This window comes from Pararge aegeria, chromosome Z (assembly GCF_905163445.1).
Source record: "Pararge aegeria chromosome Z, ilParAegt1.1, whole genome shotgun sequence".
Lineage (NCBI taxonomy): Eukaryota > Metazoa > Arthropoda > Insecta > Lepidoptera > Nymphalidae > Pararge > Pararge aegeria.
In genome coordinates, this window is record NC_053208.1 from 498,773 (window position 1) to 511,314 (window position 12,542).

The 12,542-nt window shown below is 40.8% G+C and overlaps 2 protein-coding genes across 2 annotated transcripts; both read left to right on the forward strand.

Annotated features, from left to right (window-relative positions):
• Positions 1-3,552: 3,552 nt before the first annotated feature.
• On the forward strand, positions 3,553-4,995 carry LOC120636291 (uncharacterized protein K02A2.6-like). Its single transcript, XM_039907708.1, has one exon. It carries the CDS (start codon positions 3,553-3,555, stop codon positions 4,993-4,995), a length of 1,443 nt encoding a protein of 480 aa, XP_039763642.1.
• Positions 4,996-5,507: 512 nt separating this feature from the next.
• LOC120636292 lies at positions 5,508-8,068 on the forward strand. The gene is made up of 3 exons (XM_039907709.1): positions 5,508-5,545; positions 5,982-6,780; positions 8,021-8,068. The coding sequence occupies exons 2-3, from the start codon at positions 5,983-5,985 to the stop codon at positions 8,066-8,068; spliced, it is 846 nt and encodes a 281-aa protein (XP_039763643.1). The 5' UTR covers positions 5,508-5,545; position 5,982.
• Positions 8,069-12,542: the final 4,474 nt, after the last annotated feature.

The following is a 12,542-nucleotide window of genomic DNA, read 5'->3' on the forward strand; positions in this document are numbered from 1 at the left end:
ACATAGGCAACACTCGACTAATTCATCTTTCAAACAAAAGAAACAAAATCAAAATCGGTTCATCCGTGTCGGAGCTACGATGCCACAAACAGACACAAACACAGACATGTCAAACTTCTAAGTTATAGCATCCGAGGCGCTTCGTTTTCGCTTTTTTTTAAATGCGCTTGCTAAAAACCGTTGTAACATACAAAGTAAAAAACAATTTTAGAGGTAATTACCATGAATTATTCTCGTACTGTAAAATCATGCCAATACACGATAAAATTAAATATACCTTATTAATGGAGAACTTTTTCAAGAAAAATATCCAAAAGCAGATTAAACTACCAATAATAACGCGCAGTATGTCAAACGCCCAACTCATTATTCCCCAAAGTAACAATTTGTACGGAAGGCAGACCCTGGATTGTCTAGTGCCGACTTTGCTGAACAGCTTGCCTTATAAACTAAAGCAGGAAATAAACTCTAAAAACATAAAGGAGAAACTTAAAACATTTTTCTTTCAAACTAATAAATGTAATAATAAATAGCTGGAACATCCTGTGTAAAGTTTACTCAAACGATAAAGTGCGATATGTGGAACTGGTTGAAACGCGATCATTATCTTTTATATTTTCTTTTTTGGAACTACCCGTCATGTATCATATTTTGTATGTAGCTTTAAAATACTGTACCTAGGGGAGCGGGGGGCACGTTGTTACAGGGGTAAGAAGTTACACGCATTTTTTACCGGGATTATGAACTCTTTGGTAGACGTAAGTGGACTCATTTGTTGTGGGTATTATTACAATAATATACTTATGAGGGTAGGCCTTAAGGTTATTCAATAAATGATTCAGTCATTTTCCAATAATGGTTTGATTTAGACCTATTACTATAACATGGTGTCAGGTGTGGAAATATACATTAGTGATAGTGATAAAATAGTGAGTTTATGATAATTAATACTCGGAAGGATTGCAAAATATCTTAACCTATGCAATGGCGTATGAAAGTCAAGGAGATGGCGTTTACGCAGCGATTCAACAGCCGGCCCCGTTGCAACAAGATGGCAACTTAGCTACGAATTGGAAAGAATGGAAAAATGCATTTGAATACTTTTTGATTGCCACGGGCAAGGATAAAGCGACTAATAAAGAAAAATATGGTTTGTTTATGCACTGCTTAGGCCAGTACGGGCGGGAAATTCTAGAAGAACTCGATTTCACCGAACATGATAAAGATGATTATAAGAAGATATGTGAAAAGTATAGTGAGTATTGCGATCCTAAGAAAAACGTCAACTACGAGAGACATACGTTTTTTGAAACCTATCAGAATGAAAATAATTTTGAAAAATATTTAGGATTATTGAAAAAAATGAGTAAAAGTTGTGAATTTGGATCTTTGAAAAATAGTCTCGTATTGACGCAGTTGATACGTGGACTAAAAGATGTCCACATGAGGGAGAAACTATTAGCGAGATCGTCAATAACATTGGAGGAGGCCAGTGCCTGGTGTCGAGCGGCCGAGCGAGCGGGCAAGCAGGCGGCGGCGTGCGCCTCGCGCGCCCCTGCGGGTCCGGCCGCGGCGGTCGAGCACGTGCAGCAGCGTGCCCGGCCTCCGGCTGCCGCCCCGGCGCCTGCGGTCGCTGCTCGTGCCGGCTGGCGGGACCGGCGGGGCCCGGCGGAGTCTTCATATCGGCGTGTCAGTGATAGTGCTTGCGGAAAGTGTGGGTTACGGCATAGTGAAAGTATGCGTTGCTGTGCGTATTCGGTGAAGTGTTTTCGGTGCGATAGATGGGGTCACTTTGCCAAATTTTGTCGCGTGCGGGTTGCGCGCGAGGTAGTAGAGGACCCAGAGATGCTGGATGAGTGTCAGGATGAGTACGACGAGAATGGTGAGCTTCTCATGCACAATATTTCGATCGAAGCTTCAAATGAAATGTATGGTTCATGGTGTGAGACTATAGAAGTAAACGGCATCTTTGTACGATTTAAATTAGATAGTGGGGCAGAAGCATCCGTCATGTCCTTAGGCTCATATGAAAAAGCCGGTTTTGATAAGTCTAAGCTAATTAAGTGCAATACCGTATTAAGAGAAATTAGTAAAAATAAGCTACCTGTGATTGGATATTTTAATGGGTTGTTAAATTATAATAAACAGAAATGCTGTGAAAAAATTTACGTTCTAGATAATAATTGTAATAATTTACTGGGCTTAAGGGCATGTGTTACTTTGAAATTAATTGCAAGAGTGCACCAAGTGTCTCTTGAACTTGAGAAATATGAATCGGTATTTGAAGGTATAGGTTGCCTGCCTACTATTTGTAAAATAGTTGTTGATAAAGCGATATTACCCGTTGTGAGCGCCTCGCGAAAAATACCAATGAAATTGCGGCCTCGTTTAAAAGAAGAATTGGACAACATGGTAAAATTAAACATTATTAAAAAAGAAGATGGGCCTACAGATTGGGTGTCGAACATTGTCATTGTCGAAAAACCGGATAAAAAACTTCGCGTTTGTTTAGATCCTCGCAATTTAAATCAGGCCATTAAACGGAGCCATTTTCAGTTGCCCACGTTAGACGAAATGGCGAGCAATCTTTCAGGAGCGAAATATTTTTCGAAATGTGACGCAAAGAATGGGTTTTGGATGATTAAGTTAGAGGAATCTAGTTCTAAGTTGTGTACTTTTTCAACGCCGTATGGAAGATATAGATTTTTACGGATGCCCTTTGGAATTAACTGTGCTCCTGAGATATTTCACAATGAAATGGTTAAAATATTTAAAATGGAAGGTGTGGAAGTGTTCATAGATGACATTTTGATTTGGGGTCGGACGAAAGAAGAGCATGATAGCCGGCTGATAGAAGTAATGAGAAGAGCAGTCGATAGTGGTGTCAAATTCAATAAAAATAAATGTGTCTTTGGGGTTAGTCAGGTAACTTTTTTGGGCCATATATTTAACTCGACGGGTATATCGCCTGATAAAAACAGAATAAGTGCCATCGAAAATATGCAGAAACCGACGGATAAAAAAGGATTAGAGCGATTTCTAGGAGTTACAAATTATTTGTCTAGATTCATACCCCGGTACTCGGAACTTTCGGCACCGTTGCGTGAATTATTGGGTAAAAATATTAATTTTGAGTGGTCAGACTATTATGATAAGGCTTTTAACTTATTAAAATCAAAAATCAGCACGGCTCCAGTATTGAAATATTACAACCCCGAAGAGGCGGTGACAGTGTCCGTGGACGCGAGCGCGCGCGGGCTTGGCGCGTGCCTGCTGCAGGGCGGCCGGCCCGTGGCGTACGCGGCGCGCACGCTCACCGCCACGGAGCAGCGCTGGGCGCAGATCGAGAAGGAATTGCTCGCGGTCGTCTTTGGGTGCACGCGGTTTCATCAATATATTTACGGGCATAACAAAGTTACAGTGGAAAGTGATCATAAACCGCTTGAGTCAATTTTTAAAAAATCTTTAAATGAGGCACCATGAGCTCGACTTCAACGAATGTTGTTAAAATTGCAACATTATTGTATTAAGTTACAGTATAAACCGGGAAAAATGTTATTTATAGCGGACACTTTATCCCGAGCTGCGACAGAGCAGGGGTCCGATGAAGACATTTGTAAAGATGTGATGGTGCACGTGAACACCCTTTATGAGAATGTGGAAGCTAACCCCGAAATGATAAATAAAATACGAGAAGAAACAGGAAAAGATAAAACATTGAGAGCGGTCGGTGAATATTACAAAAATGGTTGGCCGGATAATAAAAGAGAAACAGATATGGCTGTGAGGCAATATTGGGCCGTTCGAAGTGAGCTTCACGTGGTAAAAGGAATTTTGTTCAGAAACAATCGAGTCGTCATGCCGTCAGCACTTCGAAAGGAAATGCTGAAGCGTATTCACGAAGGCCATATGGGTGTGGAAAAATGTCAACGTCGTGCCCGTGACGTCATGTGGTGGCCCGGGATGAGCACTGACATCCAGCACGCGGTGCAGGACTGCGACACGTGTCAGCGGCACCGCGCGGCCAGCCCTCGGGAGCCGCTGGCGCCGCACCCCGTGCCGGCGCTGCCGTGGGAAGTCTTAGCGGCAGACATATTTGAGTTGCAAAATAAATACTATTTACTCGTAGTAGATTATTATTCTAAATTTGTCGAAGTTGTTAATCTTTCCAATTTAACTAGTGCGTCAGTTATAAATGTATTCAGAGATATTTTCAGTAGATTTGGTATTCCAAAAAGGCTCGTGACTGACAATGCTGGCCAATTCTGTTCGGAACAATTTAAATTATTTACTAATAATTGGGGTTTCACACATGTAACGAGTTCTCCGTTGTATCCCCGGTCCAACGGGCTCGCCGAACGGAACGTTCGGACTATAAAAACTATGATGTGTAAGTCATACGAAAGTGGCGAAGACTGGAAACTATCGCTATTAAATTTTCGAAATACACCACTTTCTGGAGAAAAGTGGTCACCGGCGCAGCTTTTAATGAGTCGTCGGTTAAATACTCGTTTGCCCTCTAGAAATACTCAGTTAAAACCTAAAACTGTTAATCCGCAGTTAATGTTAGACAATCGTGCTGAACGAATAAAACAATATAAGTCATACTATGACCGAGGAACTAAAAGTTTAATACCATTATCTCAAAACGATCCGGTTCGAATGAAACAAAATAAAATATGGGTCAAGTCTCGTATTTTGCGTCCAGCACAAGAAAAACGATCGTATTGGGTACAAACTGAAAACGGTGGCGTTTATAGACGTAATAGGCAACATTTGATGAAAATACCAAGTCGAGGAAACGATGCCGATCGAATTAACAATTGCCCTGGCTTGGATTGGGATAGTTTTAACTTCGCGCCAACGGGTAATACCACTCCGGCCACGGAGCCGAACGTGGCGCGTTCACCGCGACCACCGCCGGCCCATCGGGTAACAAGCAGTGGTCGAGTTGTACGATCGCCCATTCGTTTTGCCAGCGAATATAACTATTAGGTATCTATCTTTGAACACGTTTTAATGCTTTATACTATAAATCCAATGTAATAATCTTAGTCTAAGTGTAATAATCTAAAATATTATTTTAAAATAAGTAAGTCTAGCTAGCTTTGTCTTAAAATTAAGCTAAGTTTAGATATGTTAATACAATAATAATAATAATAATTGGTACATATAGATTTTCATAACCTACTATGAGTGCATGACAATATATATATTTTTATAGAAAAAAGGAAGAAGATGTAATAACGATAATAATGTTACTTACCTATTTAAATATTTTGATCATAAGGTGATATATAATTAAATATATTAGACTTATTATAAGGGGGGAGATGTTGTGGGTATTATTACAATAATATACTTATGAGGGTAGGCCTTAAGGTTATTCAATAAATGATTCAGTCATTTTCCAATAATGGTTTGATTTAGACCTATTACTATAACAATTTGTTTCCTTATAACATCGTACGTTGCATAAAAACAATCAGATACCCGCCGAGCGGCAAGCAGCTAGGTTGTGTGAACGTGTCTCGATTTCGATCAAGTAAGTAACAAAATCCTTTACGAAATTTTTGATTCCTGCTGTCTATATTTGTTATTCTCTAAATTTTTTTAACCTCGAACGTTCATAATGTATCTAATTTTAATTTGCAATATCGTTTTATTCTGCTATTGATATCCACTAATGGCGATTTTAATTTTAATTGAAAAACATACCATGGGGCAGGTGGTTACAATTTTTCGGGGTAAGTTGTTACATGTAACAAATTGCCTCAGACCTTGTATTACCTTTCATCTCATTGACTATCATTTAGAAATTACTACGTTGTACTTAAAAATTATAATAAAAGGCGGTAGTATTCTTTAGTATGGCGAAAAATTGAAGCTTTCGTTCCGACGGGCGCATCCTTGCTTTTTAAAACAATGGTTCATCTTTAAATTATTTTTTAAATTTTAAATACTCATTGTTTTTTTTTAAGAATGAGAAACTACAAAAGAAAAACGGAAAGAGGTACAACTAGTAAAGAAGTTTATGAATCTGCTGCGGCAGAAGTACTGCAGAATAAAACGAGCATTCGTAAAGCAAGCGAAATGTTTAATTTGTGTCCGATGTCCTTATCCAGGTATGTCAGAAAAAACAAAAACAACGAATCTTGTTCATTGGGTTACGTTAAACCTAAATTGGTATTCTCACAAGAAGCCGAACATAAATTAGCTTCTTATCTAATCAAAAGTTCAGAAATATATTTTGGTTTACTACCAACTGAAGTCCGAAAACTAGCTTACCAATGTGCAGTAAAACTCGATTTAAAAAATATTCCCTCCAGCTGGATCCAAAATAATATGGCTGGGCCGGACTGGTTTAAAAGTTTTATGCACAGAAATCCTCAACTATCTCTAAGAACACCAGAAGCTACATCTTTGAGTAGAGCAACGTCATTCAACAGAACCAACGTTAAAGACTTTTTTGACAAACTGCAATTCTTATTCCAAAAATATGAATTCACTGTTTCACGCATATGGAACGTTGACGAAACGGGTGTCACAACGGTACAGAAGCCTAAAAAAATAGTTGCTGCTCGTGGTCAAAAACAGGTCGGTGCGATCACATCTGCCGAAAGAGGAGTACTTGTAACGCTTGCATGTGCCATAAATGCTGCTGGAAATTCAGTGCCGCCGATGTTCGTTTTTCCCAGAATAAGATACACTGATCTATTTCTTCGTGCTGGACCATCAGAAGCGATAGGAGCAGGCAATTCTTCAGGATGGATGAAAGAAGTAGAATTTTTAAAATTCTTGGATCATTTTCAAAATTACGATATAGATATTATAATTACTCATAAATGTTATAAGACTGTTTAAACTGTTTGACTGTCTTTTGTTCATAACGTTTTGAAATAATTAAAAATAAATGATTTATCATCGATGATTTTGTTTATTTACCTACTGTAACATCGTGCCCCGAAGCTGTAATAACTAGCCCCAAGTCAGGGGTTAGTTGTTACAATCGACTTATTTGATTAATTGTCCATTGTGAAAAAAATTACGTAAATTTTAATATTTTTCCAATAATATTTTACTAGCTGAATAGACATACTAACGGTAAAAGCAATCAAATGTATCCATTATTTGATAGTTTTTGTGATATTGGTAATTATCTAAAAATTGTAACAACGTGCCCCCCGCTCCCCTACTTATAATTCCGAGCGCTTAATGATGAATACCGGTGTACGGATAAACCCGTCTGGGTTTTTGTTACGCCGTAACAGATATTGTTATGTTAACATAAAAAAAAAATGTATATTTTCATTAAATAAATAAATTAAATAAATAAACTTTCTGAAATTATGTACCTAAGAATAAACACTTAGGCTGGAAGTCATAAATAACCCCCCTGCCTACCTTTGGTCAAAATATATGTATGCAAGAAGTGTTCATATATTAGAGAAACTGTTTTGCTTACTTTATATTTACGTGATTGTATTTAAACACACACGTGATGGAATGCATAAGTCATATTATGTATTTACGAGCTACGAGCTCCCGTCCTCCACCAATCGCTACTACTACAAAAAAAATGTGTTTCTAAACTTGACAACCTGGAAACGTCACTATTTGTCACCCGATTTGAAAAAGGAGGAGGCATTTAGACTTTATGTTTTTTTTTGTATGGTCAAAGTCAAGTCAAATATTTCTTTATTCAAATAGGCACAAAGATGGCACTTTTGATGCGTACATTAAATGTAAAATATGAAATACATTGGAAACCGATTTTCATGGTTATTTTTTGTTTGGTATATCATACCTTAGAGGTTGTCCCATTTTAATTGAATGAGGATCTATTAACGGGATCCTGGAAAAATCATGAAAACTCTTCAAATGTTATAGGCGCACTATAGCGATTTTTTTTAAATTGTTACTTGAGCATTTTCTTATAATAAAGGAGTTTGATGGAATTGGCTAAACAAGTTAAGTATAGCTTTTTTGGCGATTACTATGATAACACCGTGTCCATTAGATTCACGTAGCCTTTTCTGCAGCTGATTACAGCTTTATCCGTTTGTGAAAACCCTACACGATCTGGGATTGTGTGCAATTTGTTTTATAATATGTGATAATGTGGAGAGATCATTCGGAGCAGACAGAAGTGCCCGCCAGTTGCAGTTTCTCCTTCTTCTTCTTCTTCTTCTTCTGTTCCTGGGCCTTTTCCGCACTTGGTTGGTCTGGGACCGTCCGTTGTACGTATGGCCACTGATGCGGCTCCCCGCTGGATCACTCCAGCCAGCCGAGCTCGCTCCAAAAGCTTAGCAGGCCGCCCAGGTCGCCGAGTGCTTCATGGAGTGTTGCTGAGGAGCCAAGGTGTGCTGCGCGTTGTTCTGCTACTCCGTTGCATTGGAGCATTACGTGTATCGGTGTTTCCTCCGCCTCCATGCATGCTCTGCAGAGAGGGCTGTCAGTTATACCTAAAATGGAAAGGTGTTTGTTTAGTGGGCAGTGCCCTGTTATCATACCTACAACTGTCCTTAGTTTAGGTCGATTCAGTTGCAGTAATTTTGTTGTTAGTCGTGGGTTGAGAACTGGTACGGCCTCCTTCGTGTGTTTGCACTCTTTTGTTTTAGACCATAGTACCGAGTGTGATGTTTGCGTCTGGTTGTGGAGCCATGTTTTGTATTCAGTGAAGGGTATGGGTATGATGGGTTCCGGTCCAGCTACCCTTAGTGATGCTGCCTGACGCGCTAATTCGTCGGCTGCGTCGTTTCCTCTGTTTCCGTTGTGACCTCGTATCCATTTTAGGGTTACTTTGTTGGATTTTGATAGGGCTTGCAGGGCCTTGTGACAGTCTAGTATGAGTTTTGATGTTGATGTGTGTTTGGTTAAGGCTTTTAGTACAGCTTGACTGTCACTGTTTATGTTGATGCTGAAGCCTTTTACTTTTCTGTTTAGCATGGCTATGACTGCTGTTGTTATGCCCACGCACTCCGCTTGGAAGACGGAGTTGTTCTTACCAAGCGGCTGGGCAATGTTTATGTTAAGTTCCGGGCAGTATATCCCTGCTCCAGTGCCTGAGTTTGTCTTTGATCCGTCGGTGTAGACCTCTATTACGACGGTGTCAGCTTTGTCTGTTTTTCCTCCTTCAGCGGCTACTTTATAGTGCCTGTCTAGCACATAGTGTTTCCGCGTCTTGTCACATATCCAGTCTAGTTGTGGGCATTTATTAATTTCTTTTGATAGTATCCTTGTATGTCCTATGTTTGTATCCTTCCACAGCCCGTAAGCCCTCAGTCTAAGGGCTGCAAGTGTGGCTTCCTCTTTAATGTGTAGGTGTAGTGGTGGTATGCATAATATAGCTTCCAGCGCAGTGGTTGGTGTTGTGCTCATGCAGCCTGTGATAGCTAGGCACGCTTGACGTTGGAATTTTTGTAGTTCTAGTTGGGTTGTCGCAAGGAGTGTTCTCGGCCACCATATCAGTGAGGCGTAGTTTAGTGAGCTCCTGACGACTGCTAAGTACAACCATTTCATGATGTATGGTTTAAGCCCCCAGGTTTTTCCTGCCATGCGTTTGCATTGGCTGAGGATGATCGTTGATTTTTGGATTTTTGTATCTATATGTGTCTTCCAGTTTAGTTTGGAGTCCATCGTTACTCCGAGGTACTTTACCTCGGTTGATAGTTTTAGGCTTGTTTTAAACAGTGTTGGTGTTTTTGGAAATTGTGGCTTCCTTTTGTTGGTAAATAATACGAGTTCTGTCTTTTTCGGGTTAACCGTAAGTTCATTTTCCCTGCACCACTGCTCTAGCAGTTTCAGTGCGTTTTGCATTATTGAATTCAGGGTGTTTTCTTGCTTTCCACTTATGAGGATAGTGATGTCATCGGCATATCCTATGGTGAGGAAACCGTTTTTGTTCATTTTTGTTATTAGGTCGTCAACTACCAGGTTCCATAAGATGGGGGAAAGGACCCCTCCTTGTGGGCACCCTTTAGCTACAATACCCTTGGTTGTTCCATTAAAGTCCAGTTGGATGACCCTAAATTCTAGTAGGGCTCTAATCCAAGCTCTTAGTGTGTCCGGTACTTTATGTCTCGCAAGAGCTAAGTCTATGCTCTTGAATGTTGTTTTGTCGAAAGCTCCTTCTATGTCTATAAAAGCCCCGAGAGTCGAGAGTTTGTTTTCCAGGTCGTGTTCTATTTTGCTTACAACAGAGTGCAGAGCTGTTTCTGTTGATTTACCCGTGCAGTAAGCGTGTTGATTTTGGTTTATAGGTATGTGCTTCAGTGTTCCGTCCCGGAGGTATCTATCTCCGAGTCTTTCTAGGGTTTTTAGTAGAAAAGATGTTAGGCTAATAGGTCTGAATGATTTGGGTTGTGTGTAGTCGCTTTTACCTGGTTTGGGTAAGAATACTACTTTTACCTCCCTCCATGTTAGCGGTATGTATCTATGTGCTAAGCATGCTCTAAAGATTTCTGCTAGCCATGGTATGAGTTGTTCTTTGCCCCATTGTAGGAGGGCGGGGAAAATGTGATCTGTACCTGCAGATTTGAAAGGGTGAAAGGATTCGATAGCCCAACAGACCCTTTCATATGTCACAATGTTGTTTGCTATTTCCCAGTCTGCTTTTGTTGGTGTCGTGTTGTTTTCTTCCCACACTGGTTTGTCGACAATCTTACAGCCTGGGAAGTGGGTTTCGATAAGTGTCTCACTCACTTCTTTGTCGTTTTTAGTGTAGTACCCGTCTTGTTTCTTTAAAGATCCGATGGTGCGGATATTGTCCCTTGACAGGATTTTCCTTATGCGGTTTGCATTATCGTAGTTTTCTATGCTCGTGCAGAAATGTTGCCAGGATTTGACAGTTTTCTGTTGCACAAGTTTTTTGTATTGAGATTGAGCCTCTTTGAACTTGTCCCAATCTGCGTCTTTCCTGGTGTTTTTTGCTCTGTTGAAAAGGTGCCTTAACCTTTGTCTTTTTCTCTCCAGGTCGGGGCCCCACCAACTGTGTTTTGGTGCATGTTTTGTTTTTTGTATTCTTAGTGGGCATGCTTTTTCGTAGCATGTTGTTATGTGTTTTGTTATTTGTTCTACATTTTGGTCTATTTGCATCGTTCCCTTTATTTTGGGTTTGTTGTTGTACATTGTGTCTCCCTTTATAAGAGTTTTGTATTTCTCTCTGTTTGTTTTTCTGGGATTTCTCCCAGGAGTTTCTTGCGGTTTAATCAGATCCAGTTCAAAGCTTATTCGCCTATGGTCGGAGAGTGTGAGCTCTTCGCACACGTGCCAGTTTTTTATTTGGTCTGATATGTTGTTTGACGCTAGAGTAAGATCAATAATCGTCTGGTATCTACTTGAAACAAAAGTCGGTTCTGAACCTTTGTTAAGAATGTTTAGGTTAGTGGTTAGCAAGTATGAAACTAGTTGCTCACCTCTTTTGTTGTTTGTTTTACTTCCCCATAGGATGTGGTGTGCGTTGCTGTCGACCGAGATAATCAGATCGGTGTCGTCTTCTTCACATTGTTTTATAAGGTCCATCACCTCTTTTGTAGGTATTTCGCCTTCTATGGGTAGGTACAGCGAAGCCAGGACAAGTGGTCTGGCCGCTGCAACTGTCCCTTGTTTTGTTCCGTTCTGTATTCTTACTGCCGTTAGATCTCTGTAACAGTAATGTGTTAGTAGTGTCGCTGTTAAACAGCGAGGTATGTATATACATGTTCTAGGTTGTTCCTGCAGGCTGTTGTAGTACAACTTACCATTACAGCTGCCGAAACCGCATATGTTTTGGGCCCTTACCCACGGCTCTTGGATTAGGGCGATGGTATCGGTCTCAACCTCCAGCTGTCCTCGTAGTGTGGCCGTTGCTAGTTGTTTGTGCTGGAGGTTGGTTTGTATTATCTTTATGTTGTCGTACGTGGTGTATTATAATGGATTGGAGTTGTTAAAGGTCGGCCTCAGGGGCCCATCCTTTTAGCAACTCTTGTATCCTCGCCTCGTTTGCATTCTCGTCATCGTCAGTCTCAGTCTCGGCCACCCCCTCCCATGGTGTCATGTTTGATGGGTGGTTAGTCCCGGTCTCCATTTCTATCGCGTCGATATCCTCGGAGGCGTTTTCAACGGAGGGTCCGGGCGCAGTGGCTTTGAGGTTTGTTGTCGCTGTGTCATTTTTCGTTTCTGGCTCCGGGGTCTTCTTAGGCGGTACGTCGCTGAGTCCTTCGCCGTCGAAGAACCGGATATAGATAGATCCGGTGGAGTAAGAGACTCTCCTTCCCTTGGCCAGGATGTCTTCGACCTGCTCCGTGGGTATTCCTAGGACTAGAAACACTCCCGGAGGGTTGCTGTTTGTTCTTTTATATGTGTACAGGGTCCACGACGAGACCTTGTACCAGGGGTTTTGGAGGGACAGCATTTGTTGGAGTATTGCTATCTCCTCCGTGAAGTCAGGCACGTATAGTGCTGACCTAATCCGCACTGGTATGTCGGCCTGCCTTATGAGCGTGAGCCCTGTGCCCTCCCTTGGCGACTTCAATCGAGGTACGATTACTTGGAGCCAAGAG

What these genes read in the sequence shown, in the direction of transcription:
- LOC120636291 (XM_039907708.1), top strand. Translation starts at nt 3,553, where the DNA reads ATGTTATTTATAGCGGACACTTTATCCCGAGCTGCGACAGAGCAGGGG.
- LOC120636292 (XM_039907709.1), top strand. Translation starts at nt 5,983, where the DNA reads ATGAGAAACTACAAAAGAAAAACGGAAAGAGGTACAACTAGTAAAGAA. An exon ending in CTTCAGGATGGATGAAAGAA is followed by an intron (nt 6,781 to 8,020) that starts GTAGAATTTTTA and finishes CGTGTCCATTAG; the next exon opens with ATTCACGTAGCCTTTTCTGC.